The 16,323-nt window shown below is 38.3% G+C and overlaps 1 protein-coding gene across 1 annotated transcript; it reads left to right on the top strand.

Moving 5' to 3' along the window:
- The first annotated feature begins 5,074 nt into the window (after nucleotides 1–5,074).
- On the top strand, nucleotides 5,075–6,046 carry LOC103728183 (olfactory receptor 1L3). The gene has a single exon (XM_008826300.1). The coding sequence runs from the start codon at nucleotides 5,075–5,077 to the stop codon at nucleotides 6,044–6,046; it is 972 nt and encodes a 323-aa protein (XP_008824522.1).
- The last annotated feature ends 10,277 nt before the right edge of the window (nucleotides 6,047–16,323 follow it).

Raw genomic sequence — 16,323 nt, forward strand, 5'->3', positions numbered from 1 at the left:
CAAACTATTTCATGATATCCCTTAAAAACAAAAACTAAAGAAAAAATTTGTATTTTTTTCACTTACAAGAATACTGAGTTCAAGGCCAGCCTGGTCTCCATAATGAGCTCCAGGACAGTACCTGGGGATACAGGGAGACCCTGTCTCAAAAAGACCAAAAAAAAAAAAGAACTGTTATATGAAATTACAAAAACTCAATATCAAAGATCAAAAAAGAAAAAACACTCATACACATAAAGAATAAAATAAATAAACTTAAAGTGGTTTAATTAAAAGATAAAGAATAGAATAGTGGTTGTCAGGAGCTGGATGTTGGGGAAGCAGGAACATGTTAGTAAAAAGTACAAACTTTCCAATGTAGATGTGTCACTAAGGGTTGGGTATCTCTCAGATATTTATTCTCTGTGTTTGGCCAGTTGTGGAACTCTGTAATCATCACCATATGTTGCAAAAAGATGTTTCTTTGATGAGTGGTAAGAGACATACTTGCCTGTATGAGTGGTAAGAGACATACTTGCCTTTGATGAGTGGTAAGAGACATACTTGCCTGTAAACGTAAGGATACATATTTGGCAACAAGTAAGAAATTACATTTCTCTAGGGATATAACAAATGCAGATTTTTCTCTGGGGACTATGACCTCTACAGCTATGTGTATTTGGTTATGTTTACAGTTCTACATATGAGTTCCTTCATATTGAGCAGGCTTTAAGTCAAATTAGATAGTTGTTAGTAACACCAGCCAAAGCTTCCTCATGCCACAGAGGGTGATTAACACAGAAAGCCACAACTGGTCAAAATAGAGAATAAGAGACTGCAGAGTGAGTGTCCCTGGATAAAACTCCTGTATTAAACCTCTGCCACCCAGGGCTCAGGGACCACAGTGGAAGAGTGAGTGGAGAGACTGCAAGAACCAGGGGTGATAGATAACCACAAAGAAACAGTTTTTCCAGGCTTCTGGGAACAGCATGAACAAGACACATGCAAACTGTAACTAGACAAAAACCCAGCATACAACTGGAGAAATGGGCAGGAGGCCCCAACCTCAGACAAGGGACTATTGGCAGCTGACCACTGCTGGGTGAGGAAGAGTTGGTCTTCTTTAAGGGAGTGACACTAGATAAGCTGAACAGGTTCCAATGGATGAACTCACATGGAGGAACATCTGGGGGTACAAATTTAACTCAACCCTAAATATATGACAAAATGCATGAAGTCTGGTGGAGAATCTATGGGGCACAGATAGGGTAGGAGGTCTAAATATTGCTAAGATGTATGAACTGAAAAAAATTCAATAAAAATATATTGAAAATGTACAAGCTTTCAGTTACAAAATAAACAACCTATAGTTATTAGTGCTGTATTTTAACTAGGACGGTAGGCAATAAATGTCCTCACTGCACAAAGACAGACAGACACACAGTAATTATGTCTGATGATGGATAAGTTAATTGATTAGATTACAATAACCATATTATAATGTATACATATATTAAATCAAATCTGCTGTGCACTTTACATAAAATTTTTATTTGTCAGTCATGCCCCATTAAAGTTGGGGAAGAATAAAATAGAAAGAGAAGGAAATTGTTGAATTTTAAGATATAATCACAGATCTATAAATGAAATGCGCTATATGTGTCAAGCTTGGGATTGGGTGATGGTGCATTCTATATACTTATAATCAGGATATTTCTCTAAGGGTGTGGTGAGGAACAGAAGACAAAATCTGAGTCACAGACTTGAAAACACTGAAGGAAGGGTGAATGAAGCTTGGGTCCAAGCATCTCATGTTGCTTTTTGCTACAGGATAGACTCAAGGTCACAGCCACAGAACCAGTGGCTGTGTCTAAGACGATCGATGTCTTTTCCAGATAGAAAGTCAAATTTCAAGATGACTAGTGAAAAGGGGGAAATATGTGAGTAAATTAGTCAAGACCAGACCAAAAATAGTAGATTTTTTTAAATTACTTTCTAAACTAGCTGTGTCTAACCTTGGGAGATTTGGGATAAAGGATGCTCCAGGGTAACTGTCCTTTGGGAAAATGTAGCACTAAAGGGGAGACCAAAATGACATTTTAACGATCTTTCAAGATGACTAGTGAAAAGGGGGAAATATGTGAGTAAATTAGTCATGACCAGACCAAAAATAGTAGATTTTTTTTAATTACTTTCTAAACTAGCTGTGTCTAACCTTGGGAGATTTGGGATAAAGGATGCTCCAGGGTAACTGTCCTTTGGGAAAATGTAGCACTAAAGGGGAGACCAAAATGACATTTTAACGATTCAAGGAGAAAACTGACCCAGGTATCCATTACTGGTACTCTGTCCTTGGTTACACTTGGCACAGGTCTGAGGTAAACCCTCAGAGAGTTTTGAAGTGGATACAGAAAATTATTATCAGAATGTCTACATCAAGTTGGGTTATCATCATGGATGACTGCGTCAAGATGGGCAGATATTATATACTACACTGGGAAGTTCAAAGAGAGGAATTGGGGCCATTTGGGAAGGAAGAAGCCAGAATCCTTGGAGATAGTCTGCACACAGTTAATTTTCTTTCTCTTCATCCCCTCACTACACATGGGAGACTTAGTGGCACAGACACAGAGATACTCCCATGAGGAGAACCTGCCGTGAGGCTACAGCTTGTGAGTGATGATAATAATCCTGGGAAGGGAGCATTCAGTTTCAAGAAGCATTAGACCTTTTGTAGTTAGGTGGTTTTCCTGTATACTGTTTCTTGACACGTTTGCCCGATTTCATTAACCCTTTCATGAAGCAGAAATAGAAGAATGGAATGAACTCATGGAACAAGACACCAATCCCTCCCAGGTAAGAAATCAACTTTGAGGGTGCCTGGTGAGGCAATACAAGTACCCTATCTCAAAGAGTCAGTCATCACTGGACAAAAAATAAGAATTTCAGTGTCTGTACTATAAAGTGGAATCTTCCTTTACCATAATCCACTTCTTAGTCATGTTCCCTTGACCTCAGGATATGAACTCCAAATTTCATTAACTCTTTCATGAAGCATAAATAGAAGAATGGAATGAACTCATGGAACAAGACACCAATGTCCCTCCCAGGTAAGAAATCAACTTTGAGGGTGCCTGGTGAGGCAATACAAGTACCCTATCTCAAAGAGTCAGTCATCACTGGACAAAAAATAAGAATTTCAGTGTCTGTACTATAAAGTGGAATCTTCCTTTACCATAATCCACTTCTTAGTCATGTTCCCTTGACCTCAGGATATGAACTCCAGCTGAAAAACAGAAAAGTTTAGGACAGTATCTCCTCATGCACGTTTACTCCCTCTCTCACTTTTTCTTCCCTCGTCGTTCCTCTCCCTGTTGCTCTTTATGTTTAGTCATTAAGTTCTACATGTTTCTGCTGTAAATGATAGAGAAGAAATACTTCAGTTTTAAAGGACAGTGATAGAGCACTTTCTTAGTGTGTGCATAGCCCCAGGTTTGATTCCAAACACTTACAAAAGAAGGAGAGAAAGGAGCAAGAAAGGGAGGGTTAGGAGAGTATCTCCTCATGCACGTTTACTCCCTCTCTCACTTTTTCTTCCCTCGTCGTTCCTCTCCCTGTTGCTCTTTATGTTTAGTCATTAAGTTCTACGTGTTTCTGCTGTAAATGATAGAGAATAAATAGTTCAGTTTTAAAGGACTGTCATTTATCTGGACTGGTATATAGCTCAGTGATAGAGCACTTTCTTAGTGTGTGCATAGCCCCAGGTTTGATTCCAAACACTTACAAAAGAAGGAGAGAAAGGAGGAAGAAAGGGAGGGAGGGAGAGAGAGAGAAAGAGAAAGAGAGGAAAGGAAGGAAGGAGTGAGAGACAGGAAGGAAGGAAGGAAGGAAGGAAGGAAGGAAGGAAGGAAGGAAGGAAGGGAGGAAGGAAGGAGAGAAAAGGAAGGAGGGAGGGAGGGAGGGAGGGAGAGGAAGGAAGGAGGAAGGAAGGAGGGAGGGAAGGAGGAAGGAAGGAAGGAAGGAGAGAAAAGGAAGGAGGGAGAGAGGGAGGGAGGGGGGAGAGGAAGGAAGGAGGAAGGAAGGAGGGAGGGAAGGAGGAAGGAAGGAAGGAAAGGAGGAAGGAAGGAAGGAAGGAAGAAGGAAGGAAGGTATGTAGCATTCCTGTAATCTCATCCCTCAATAGGTAGAGGAGAGGCACCTGGTCTATATAGTGAGTGGATTCCAGGCCAGCTGAGGCTACAGGGAGACCCTGTCTCAAAAAGACCAAAAAAACCAGGTAGAGGAGAGGATCAAATTTTCAAGGTCATCCTTGGCTACATAGCAAATTCAAGGCCTCTAAAACAAAACAAAAAAGGGAGAGAAAAAGGAGAAGGAAAGGAAAAAAGATCAAATTTTCAAGGTCATCCTTGGCTACATAGCAAATTCAAGGCCAGCCTGGAGACCCTGCCTCTAAAACAAAACAAAAAAGGGAGAGAAAAAGGAGAAGGAAAGGAAAAGGGGAGGAAAACAAGAAGGAAGATAATTTGTCACATACAAGCCTCCTGAACAAAGAAATATTCTTAAGTCAGCCTATGACATTATGTTAGAGCATCCAAAACTAAGATGGATTGTAAAGAATTATAAACAAGCAATTCAACTCCAAGTTTTCATACTTGTGAAGGAAAATAAACTCAAAACAAATATTCCATCAATAATTCCTGAGTGTGTGATAATTATGGGGCATATAAATTAGAGATGATGTAAGAACAACGTGTTTGCTGGACAAGAGAGAAATATTTTCTTCAGTGGTGAAGCCAGTGGTGAGTTTCTTATGCTCTTGTATAAATAACCCCCTCATCCATGCTCCTGTAAACAACCCTCATTAAACTCATTAGGCCACAAAAAAAAACATGAAAATAGAAAAGGGGCTAGTTTGGAAGAGGAAGGTGAGCAGCAACAGGAGGGGGAAAGGAAGCGAAATGGAAGTGAGTATGTTTGAATATATCCTGTAACGTGTCATAATGAAACCCATTGTTATATATAACTAATAAATGCTAATAAAAAGAAGCATTAATGGACAATGTTTTTTAGCTGTAGATGTATCCATGCCTGTAGAATGTCCAACCTGACAAGAATCACTGAATTTATCCTCTTCGGACTCTCTTCTCGACCTGAGGACCAGAAGCCTCTCTTTGCCCTCTTCACTGTCATATACCTGGTCACCCTGATAGGAAATCTACTCATCATCCTGGCTATCCAGTCTGATCCTCAACTCCAAAGCCCTATGTATTTCTTCCTCCGTGTTTTGTCCCTTGCTGATATGTGCTACACGACAGTCATAGTACCCAAGATGATGGTGAATTTCTTATCAGAAAAGAAGACCATTTCCTATGCTGAATGTCTGACACAGATGTACTTCTTCCTGGTCTTTGGAAACGTCGACAGTTATCTCCTGTCAGTTATGGCCATTGACCGTTATGTGGCCATTTGTGACCCCTTGCATTATGTCACTGTTATGAGCCACAGACTTTGTGGGTTGCTGCTGACCTTCTCCATCATTTTCTCCTACCTTCACTCCCTTCTACACGTCCTTCTGGTGAATCAGCTCACCTTTTGTGCATCAAATGTGATCCATCACTTTTTTTGTGATGTCAACCCTGTGCTGAAACTGTCCTGCTCTTCCACCTTCGTCAATGAAGTTGTGGCGAAGACGGAAGGAATGGCATCTGTGATGGCTCCGTTCATCTGTATAATCGTCTCATACCTGAGGATCCTCCTTACTGTTCTCAAGATTCCCTCAGCTACTGGGAAACGCAAGGCCTTCTCCACATGTAGCTCCCATCTCACTGTGGTGACTCTGTTTTATGGGAGTATAAGCTATGTCTATTTTCAGCCCTTGTCCAGTTATACTGTCAAAGACCGAATAGCAACTATCAACTACACAGTATTGACATCAATGTTGAACCCATTTATCTACAGTTTAAGAAATAAAGACATGAAACAGGGCTTGGAGAAACTGATAAACAAGATTAGGTATCAAAAGGATAGACTTTCTTCTGCATGGTCTATTAAAATCCATGGCCCTTGATTGTAAAATGGTAGAAGGCATATGAATATGCATGCATGTGTGTATTTCTCTCTCTCTGTCTCTCTCTGTCTCTGTCTCTCTTTCTCTCTCTCTCTCCCCTTGATGGAAATGGTCTCTCACAAACTGTGGCTATATACCTTCCAGCTTTCCACTGTGTGGCCTCTGTCATCCTGGGATTGAATACTTAGGGTGTCTTGGTACCCATGCATCAGTTAAAGACTCAGTCCATAATATCATTGTACTCCACAAAATATATTCTATTTATTCACTCTATATTTATTTGGAACCTTGTTTTTTCAGCCTGATATGAATTTCCAGAGAATTTTTGCACAATTTATATAGAAATGTATATAGACACAAAGGTATTCGAAATATCTAGCCATCTTACTATATTTGAAACTGTCAGAATTTTTTTGTAGAGATGTGTAAGTGTGTGTGTATGTGTGTTACCTCCCTATCCAACTAAAGGTTTACCAAGTTCAAAATCTGTATTCCATAACCATTCCATAAAACTCTGATCTGTATTCTAAATTTTCATGTGATCTATATGTTCTGAGTTCTGGAATCATAGATTCCCTCTTTAATATTTTGTTATTTTTATTTTCTGTATATGAGTGTATCACCTGTGTTATATAAGTGCACTCATGTCATGCAATGCCCGTGGAGGTCAGAAGAGAGCATCAGATCCCCTGGGAATGGAGTTATAGATAGTTGTTGCCATGTGAGTGCTGAGAATTGAACCCCATTCCTCTGCAAGAGCAGCCAGTGCCCTTAACCACTGAGCCATCTCTCTAACCCCTGGAATCAAAGATTCTCAACCCCTAACACCAATCATCAAGTTAGCTACTATAAGACTGTTCTATACCTCTGCACATGTTTGAATCTATTCTTTCACTTTTGTATGAGACAGGGTTTTTCAGAAGAGCAACTAGTAGAAAATACATTATACATATATAATATAAATATTCAATAGGGATTATTGAATTGGTTCACATAATAAGGGCTGGATAACAGATGGTCATCTGAACACTGGGAGGCAGATAACCAGGCTCCCAATCCAGGAAGCAGGACACCCCTGCAGTCCCAACCAAGCAGTGAAAGCCTAGAAACTCCCTGGATGGTCAGTAGTACTCAGGGAACATTGAAAGACCAAGAAGCTGACACCGGCTGTTCTGGCATGTGCCAAAGGCAGGCTGGATGGAGGCCACTCTGGTCCATGCTCCACATAGTGACTTTCCAGGTAGGCAGGCTGTGCCCAAATAAACGAAGCTGGTGTCTGATTATGTCAGTAGGGGGCAGCAGCGCTTGACACAGGTCTCTCAGCAAAGAAAGGGGATGATCAACACTTCTGCTACCTTAATCTGACCTCTCTTCACCTGAGCAGTCTTGTCTGCATTTTAGGGTGCTAGTCTAAATCAGGGCAGGTCTCTCCCATCGCCATCACTGTCCCTTTGTCAATCTTCTCTGGAAACACCCCACAGACACATTGGCACATTTCATCCATCCTAGACATCTCTTAACCCAATCAAGTTGGCAACTAAGACCAACCATCAGGCCTTCCTATACTCAAGGCACATTCACCCCCTGACTCTTCCTGGGTTCCCATGCTTTTATCCTTTTCCACCTAGGGATGGCTACGTTTCTTTGCCTCTTCAGTCTGTCAAAATTTTACATAATAAAAGAAGGGTATTCTGTGTAATCAGAATGCCTCCTCTGGTCATGGATGTGACCTACTAGCAAGGACCTCTGGACCCTAGCGCCTGTTTATGAAAGAAACTCTGCATCTAGGTAGAAAATGGGTTATACAGCTTTATAAAGAAGATAAATGAATCATTTCACAGTGCAGTACAGTGATGCATCCCTTTCCTGGTGTTTGTGTTTTAATAGATAGAAATATTTAAGTTAGATAAATTTGTCTCTCATTGCTCAGATGAAAGAAACAGATAAATGATCTTAAAGTTTTTAATTGTAGGATGAGGTTTTGAAAACCTATTGTATACCTTGGTGACTATAACTAATAATAATGTCTTGTGTATTCTTAAATAGTTGAAAGAATATATTTTAAATGTTCTCTCATCACAAAGAAATGGTATTTTATACTTATGTTATTACCCTGATTTGATTAACAATGGCACATGTATTGAAATATTATATTGTACTGAGTAAATTTATGATTATTATCAAAAATAAAATAGAAGTGACTGAAAAGAATTTTTCAATCCCATTAATTTTACCACAATAATTCCTAATCCAAGGCAAGGTAGAATCGGAATGGAGATATATTGCTCGATTTCCTCTACTACAGGGATGGCAAATTAGTAATCATTTCCATCACCTCTGATCAGTTGATAACTCTTGGATTGTTGTAGTAGGAAAATGGGTGCCTGTGTCTGGGCTGAATGAAGAGGGATGACAGGAAAGTTGTTAAACATGATTTGGGTGTAGGAACAAGGAGCACTGGTTCATGGAATAAGTGAGTTTTCACTGCTGCTACGTGCCTTGGTGATGTCACATGCAATGAAATTTCATTTATACAGTTTCATTTCATCAGTATTTTTTTTGAACCCTCACTCCACCTAATCACAACCTGATGAAAATACTTGGGGGTGGTATCCAGATCTCTGGTGTCTACAAACCCAATGCTACCATTTTCTATCACTCAGATACCAGAAGTCCAAGGAACACCAGTAGAGCCTTCATTTGCTGAGCAGAGCAGAAACTTTTCTCAGATCCATGGATTTTAAAGAACTAAAGTTAACCTCTCTGACCTCTCTGACTTTATTTACTCTGATTTCTATTTTGATGTTTCCTTAGGTTATATATAGGTTCCCAGTGTTGGCCATTAATCCACCCTGAAAGCTGGACCTGAAGAACTGTTGGCAATTGATGGTTGCAGGGAAAGAGAGAGATGGTTTTCTTAAGGGTGTGGTATCTTGTATGTTGACCAAGGTCCAGAGGATGGAACATGAATTATATTACTACAACAGTTTTTATTTAAATTTTTCATCTTTTCACATAGCGTATTTTTTAAGTATGATCATTTCTTACTATAAACAAACTATATTTTAGAAAAGGTATACATTTGGCATCAAAATGAGCAAAATTTCCTTATGACCAAATGGCAACATCTGATTTTACATCTTTGAAGTCATTGTAGGTAACTGAACGTGATCATCTCCTAAGATTTGTTGGTCTCTGAGGTCTTCCTTCCACCAAGTGTAAATAGATGTCAGATTTCAGAAAACATGTATGGCTTTCTTCCTCCATGAGCTGATACACTCAACTTTGTGCTGCATCCAAACTGTGGCCAGGTGGGTTGTGTGATGTTCTTGGCAATGATTTCTCTGTATGAAAATCAAGGCTAACCCCTTGTGGACCATCAGTCTGTATAAATTTCTCATATATTATTTTTGCTTTTAGGGTACTTTGTTGAGGTTCCTTCTTTTCTTGATCATTCTACTCATAATAAAAACTTTATTTCTTTATTAAAAGACAATCAAAAGTACTAACAATGTTTTTAAATTTGTGGTTACGTTAAAATTAGCTTTTATGATAATGTAAACCTTTGACCAACTATCTAGTTTGTAATTTATTCTAGCTACAAACAGCATCCTTAAAAACTTTATATTAAGAAAACATTTTCTGTAATGATGAACTGGAGAATATAGAAGTGAACCATTTATTACAAAGGGGAAGTTAGGACATTTGTTATTGAGTGACAAATTCTAAGTCCAGAACAATTTTCTACCATTTTAGTTTTAAGCCAGCAATAAGAGCTTTTGTAAAGACACATTTGCCACTATAGAACATCCACATTAATCTTAACTCAGGTAGCTTTGTGAGACTGAGCACCACAGGTATGCTCATTCTACCTGTACGGACTTCCCCAGTTCAATGGACTACTACTTCTGGCCACAGGATCATGCTCATATTGACATATCTCCACGCTGCCATTAAGTGGATTGCACTCTCTCCTGTTAAATGAACTTGCTGAAGTAGTGGTAATGATGGTTTGCATGATAAAGAGAGCATGCTTGCATAGAAATAACTATATCTCATATTTGGACTTTCAGATTTGGGGTAGAAATTGAAAATGAAAAGTGGTGAAAAAAAGAAATCTACAAAGTTGGAAAATTTGGCATCTGCCACCCTTGTCATCTCAGGCGTGGTCTCTCATTATTGTTAGTACTATAATTGTCACCCAATACTGTATTATCAAAATAAGACTATACTAATAAATACGTTTCTATATTACAGAAATATTTCATTGCAATCTGTGTTGCATGGTCTGTACATATCTGTATTTAAAGATGGCATACATTTAGTTTGGTAAATGCTACCACTATGCTTGAAATGTAAAATAAAAACACATTAGGTCATCTATAATAATAAATATTTCAAAAATGAGAAAATCAGCTCTTGGAAAATTTCCAGTGAGCAAAACAATATGGCTTAATTGAATATATAAATGCATTTGAAAGAATGTTCATCCTTAGAATAGTGCATCTTTACAAGCAATAACATGAAATGATCCCTTTAGTGTTTAGGTCTGTTTCCATAGTCCATTGAGAAGCTTTTACTCTACTCCTATGTATCTTGTATAGTATTTTATAGCTTGTATAGCATTTATTTGTCAGGTATGAATGTGTCTCTTCCTAAATCACCCCTCATAGAACAGTTTTTCTCCTCATCATTTGGTATTCATTCTCTTGATAAGCTCCAATTTATCAAAGTCCACAGTAATATATGGCTTCAAAAACTGACTATTACTCTCTGGTTAAGTTCTAGATTAGACTGAATGGAGTAAAGTGACCATCATTTCTTTTGTAAATCCAAGGTAATTTGTTGACAGAACCACTGCCTGCTGATTCATATGGTACCTGGAGTCACAGCACCACAAGGCTTGTACTCACGCCCCCAACAAAAAACATGAGTTTGAATTCTGACATAAATGTTTAAAATGATGCCCCAGATAAATGAATTAAATTAAAATTAATTAATTAAAACTCCCTCTCAGACCCGAATCACCACTTCATACTTCCCAACCAGTATGCCCAGGGACAAGATTTGCTTCCCTTGAGAATGTGTGGGAGTGCTAATAGACTAAGATACTGAAGAGTTACAGTTTCTGCTGGGTAGAGTCGGCTGCACAGTAAAAGGTCGTTTCTCCATCCTCTCACCTTGAGATAGTGTATATCCTTAAAGGTGAGATGAGTTTCTTGCTGACAACAAAGAGATGGGCTTTCTTTCTTGATCCATTGCACCAGCCTGTGTCTTTTGACAGAGGAGTTGAGGCCATTGATATTCAGTGTTATTGTTGAAAGGTGTGTATTGGACACTGGCATTTTCATTTCTTTGTGTTTGTGGCCGTATTTTGTGTTTCTGTTGTTACACCTTTCTTTGTTCTCTTTCTGTAACCTCTTGGGTATACTCATTCCTTTCTTCAGTCCTTTGTATTTCTTTGAGTATTCTGTGTAGGCCTGGTTTGGATGACATGAATTCTTTCAGTCTGTTCATGTCATGGAAACTTTTCCATTCCCCTTCAAGCTTGATAGATAGTTTTGCTGGATAAAGTATTCAGAGTTGACATCCCACGGTCATTTAGAACTGGGTATACTTTGTTCCATGCTCTTCTGGCTTTGCATTGAAAAGTCAGCTATAATGCTAATGGGTTTTCCTTTATATGTAACTCATTTTTCTCCAGCAGCTTTCAGTACCCTCTCTTTGTTCTGTACATTTGGTGTTTTACTGTGATATGCCGTGGGGAGTTTCTGTTCTGATAATGTCTAATAGGTATCCTCTGTGTTTCTTGAATCTCTATAGGATCTTTCCTTAAGTTAGGGAAGTTTTCTTCTACAATCCTATTGAAGATCTGTTCAATGTCATTGGCCTGAGATTCTTCTCATTCCTGTAAGCCTATAATTCATAGAATTGGTCACTTTATGTTGTCCCACATTTCCTGAGTATTTCATTCCTGTGTTTTTTGTTGTTGCTGTTATGTTTGTGGTTTTCAGATCCGTGTTCATTTCCATTTGGGTTTTCTTCACTATTTCTATCTCTTCAGTGAATTCACTTTTCAAGTTATGCATTGTTTCTGATGTTTCATTAAACCACATATTTGTGTATTGTTGGACTTCCATCAGAATTTTACACCTTTCCATTTTGAGTTCTTTGAGTTGTTTGTGTTATCTTGAAGTTCTTTATGTTTGTTATTGTTCTTTTAAGTTCTGTGTCCTGGGGTTCTTCAGGGTGGTTCTCATTGCTGTGCCCTTCTGTAGGACTAGTGGGTTTTGTTGGGAACACATTTTCCTGGTTTTTCATATTGTTTGTACTTTTGCTGGAAGCCTTCTAACTGAAGTTTGGCTATCATAATGGTATATTATAATGTGAAAACCGCCAAGGGAGAAAAACAATCAATGGTCCCACCCAACCCTAAAGCCTAATAACCGTAACAACTGACATGGAAAACTACCTCTATTGGTGCAATAGTGGCACTGTTATCTGGGGGGCGGTAATCAACAGCTATCTAATTGGATTTGAAGCCCTCTCAATTAGAGGGAGCTTATGGATGGCTGTAAACTCAACCAAATACACAAGGTATAATAGATCAGACTAATTGACATACTAATTACCCCCAGATATCTTGATATAGAGATGGTAGATAGATAGATGATAGATTAAATAGATAGATAGATAGATAGATAGATAGTAGATGATAAATAGATCACAGATAGAGAGAGATAGAGAGATAGATAGATAGATGATTGATAGATAGATGACAGATAGATGATAGATAGGTAGATAGATGATAGATAGATAGATAGATAGATAGATAGATAGATAGATAGATAGATAGATAGATAGATAGATAGATAGATAGATAGATAGATAGATAGATAGATAGATAGATAGATAGATAGATAGATAGATAGATAGATAGACAGATGATAGATAGATAGATGATAGATCATTTGTATCTGTTGGAAACATTCAAAGTCTTCTCTACTTATGTTTTTGAAATATTTTGTTAGTTGTTATCAACCATAACAATCCTGCTATGCTGTAAAACATTAGTGGCCTACGCTATTACCAGATGGTCTTGACATACTAGAACCACTGTGAGGATTGAGTGGGCTGTGTGCATACAGTCCTCCTCCAGCGCCTGGTTCACAGTAAGCATTCAGTCCATATTGTTGTTGAGCTGGTAACTACTACTTAGCATGCTACTCACCAGCAAGGTAAGGTGGGAGACTTAAACATGCTAAGGAAACATGTTAAAATTGCTTCATCCAGAGCATGTGTTTAGTGTATAGCTATTGAAGCACAACTCATTTAGAAATGCTGCAGCCTTCTGCAGCTTCCAGAATTCTCTGTATTGGAAATTTAGGACACAAGTTCAAAAGACAATTTTTATTTGTTTTCAGATTATTATTGTTCCTGAGCAGCTTTTTCTCAGCAGCCTCGTGAAAGGAAGTATTCATATCTTGAAGTGGAGTGCAATTTTTTTGCAGTTTCTCCACCTTAATGCCTTCTAATTATTTCCATCTCCTAGTGAGCCAGTGCATAATTCTTATCATATAATTTCCATAAATTTAAAGATATCAATGTATACCATGTTATGGTAATAGAGGAAAGGTAAGTGCCATAACTAATTCGAACTCTCAAGTAATTATCTAAAGACCATGAGTGGAAAGTGAGATGTCCGAGTCAGACCTTAACCTGTGTGACCATGAAGTCACCAAGGACAGCCTCAGCCATTCTTGCTCTTGATTACAGAAACGTTCTGAGTCAGATGTGCTGATATTCTAATAATGAGATTAACACTTTTATCTGAAGAAGAGAATGTCTCTCTGACTAGAAATTGATATAGTTGGCTTTGAACGTCTCAGGACTGTACTGGGATCAGTTGTGACAAAGGTTACACTGAGGATGCAGTTCTATGAGGCTCTGGGCTTAATTACCAACATTCCATTTATGAAAGAGAAGCTAAAACTTTCACTTCTGGACTCCATTTAATTAGGCCATCAGGATCCACCTTCAGTAGTTAATTAACATCAAAAAAAAGTGCCTAGAGGTTCATGGGCAACTTCCCCCAGAGCCTCATTAAAAAAGCTGAAGTTGAATCTGTCCCTTAGAGGCAGCTTCTGCAGTGATGGTAGCTCAAAAACTTTTTTCTGACACAGTGTCATGAGCAGGGCCTCCTGGGTTCCCTTCTGGGCTTCCCTCAAGGGGCTGCATGCTACTTTAGTTTTAGAAAGAGAAAAGAAGAAGCTGTGTATCTCAGAGGCTTTGCCTCTTCCCAAGGGGTCCATCCCTAGGGCAGCATAGCAGGCAGATGCTGTGCAGCCAACTTCAAAGGGAGAGCAGTTTTAAAGTCACTGAAGTCATAAATCTTTTCCCTTGTGTTCTTTGAAGATCATGGTTCTTGAGGCTTGCAAGTCAATACTCCCATTGCATTTTGTAATAGTGTCTGTGTACAGTGACAATTCTCAGTCACCTCTATAATTTTGGAGTCATCTGGGAGAATTTTTGAAAAAATCTTGTTGCCCAAGTCACACCCCAAACCAATCAAGTCAGAATATTTGAGGATGCGGTCTAAGCTCCCAAGAGAGTTCAATGGGGAGTTAAGGTTGAGCTCTCCAGAATACCCGAGTTGGTTTGTGAAATCTGTGAAGGCCACAGCTGCAATTGTAGAGGCCAGCAAACTAAGGACCTCTTCCCCTACTTCCTAGATATGTTTTTATCTATCATTAGTTTGGGTTTGGTAGGGGAGGGGCATATTTATTTACTCATTCATTTATTTATTTTTAGGTTTTAGTGTGCCAGTATTTCATACTGAGAGGATGCAAAGAAGGCACAATGTTAAAAGTATTTCAAGAGCCAGGTGTGGTGGCACATGCCTTTAATCCCAGCACTAGGAGGCAGAGGGAGGTGGATCTCTGTGAGTTCAAGTCCAGCCTGGTCTACATAGTGAGTTCCAGGACAGCTGGGTCTACAAGGAGACCCTGTCTCAAAAAGACCAAAAATAAAAATAAAAGCATTTTAATTTTGTTTTTCTGATCTGTATTTCTATTTTCCATCTTATTACTTAAATCTACAAGTAATATAAATTCTACTTAATTTTAATATTCAAACAAAAGTTATAACACTGGAAGTCTCTGTTGATTCCTACCACAAAACCATTATTTATTTTTAAAATATTGCTAAATATGGATCCTTATATTTACAGACAAGTATGCCAATCACCACTCATCAAAGAAGTTTCTTTTGCAACAGATGGAGACTATTATAGAGCTCCACAACTGGTCACATGCAGACATTAAGTATCTGTGAAATGCCCAACCCTAAGTGACACATCTACAATGGAACCTCTACACCTAAGACTTATGGAACATAGTGGAACAAGGGTTAGAGAGAATACTAATGCATCTTTCAACTTCATCAATGAAGCTCCCTCACACAACAGATGGCAATGAGCCCAGGGCTCAGGGACCACTGCAGAAGAGGGGGTGGAAAGATTGTAAGAGCCAAGGGAGGAGGTACATGACCATATGGAAATAGACTCTTTAAAAATAAATAAATAAAAATAAATGAACAACTTGCTTCTAAAAAAATGATTAACAACCCTGAAATCACACCATATAAAATTTTTTTGCAACTTTAATTTTAATCTAGCAAGATACATTGGAGATGGTTTCAGGTCATTACTTTTTATAATTGCCACTATTGTTTTTAACAACTTCTTTGCAATAGTTTACAACATGAAGTTTCCATAATTTATTTAAACATCTCTTTATTTTTGAACATTTAGACAGCTCCTCTTTATTTTAAAAAATCATTTCTGTGAGTATCTTTAACATACAAGTCACTCAAATAACTACGTAGTATGCCTTATATACATAAAAGTGAAATTTGATTGGTGGCATCAACATGGCCTCCAAAGAAAGTCTTTAACAGCATCTGGCTCTTCACATATTTAACATTTATATGATATCCACATAGTCCAAGTTTGCCAATATACTGGTCAAAAAAATATTTCATTATTCCTTTGATTTGTAAATGTTTACTGGTCATTTCTGTTTCTTCCACTGAGAATTGGTTTTTTTTATCCTTCTCCCATTTTTCTATTGAAATGTTTAGTTAGGGTGGACTACATAGGCTGCTGTAGCAAGTTAATCCTAAAATCCCAATAGCTTACATACTAAAATGTTATTTCTTGAATATCCAGTCAGGATGCTCTATGGAAAGTAACCCAGAGAAAACCACATGTAATCAAT

This window comes from Nannospalax galili, unplaced genomic scaffold (assembly GCF_000622305.1).
Source record: "Nannospalax galili isolate Female #2095 unplaced genomic scaffold, S.galili_v1.0 scaffold290, whole genome shotgun sequence".
In the NCBI taxonomy this organism is placed as follows: Eukaryota; Metazoa; Chordata; class Mammalia; order Rodentia; family Spalacidae; genus Nannospalax; species Nannospalax galili.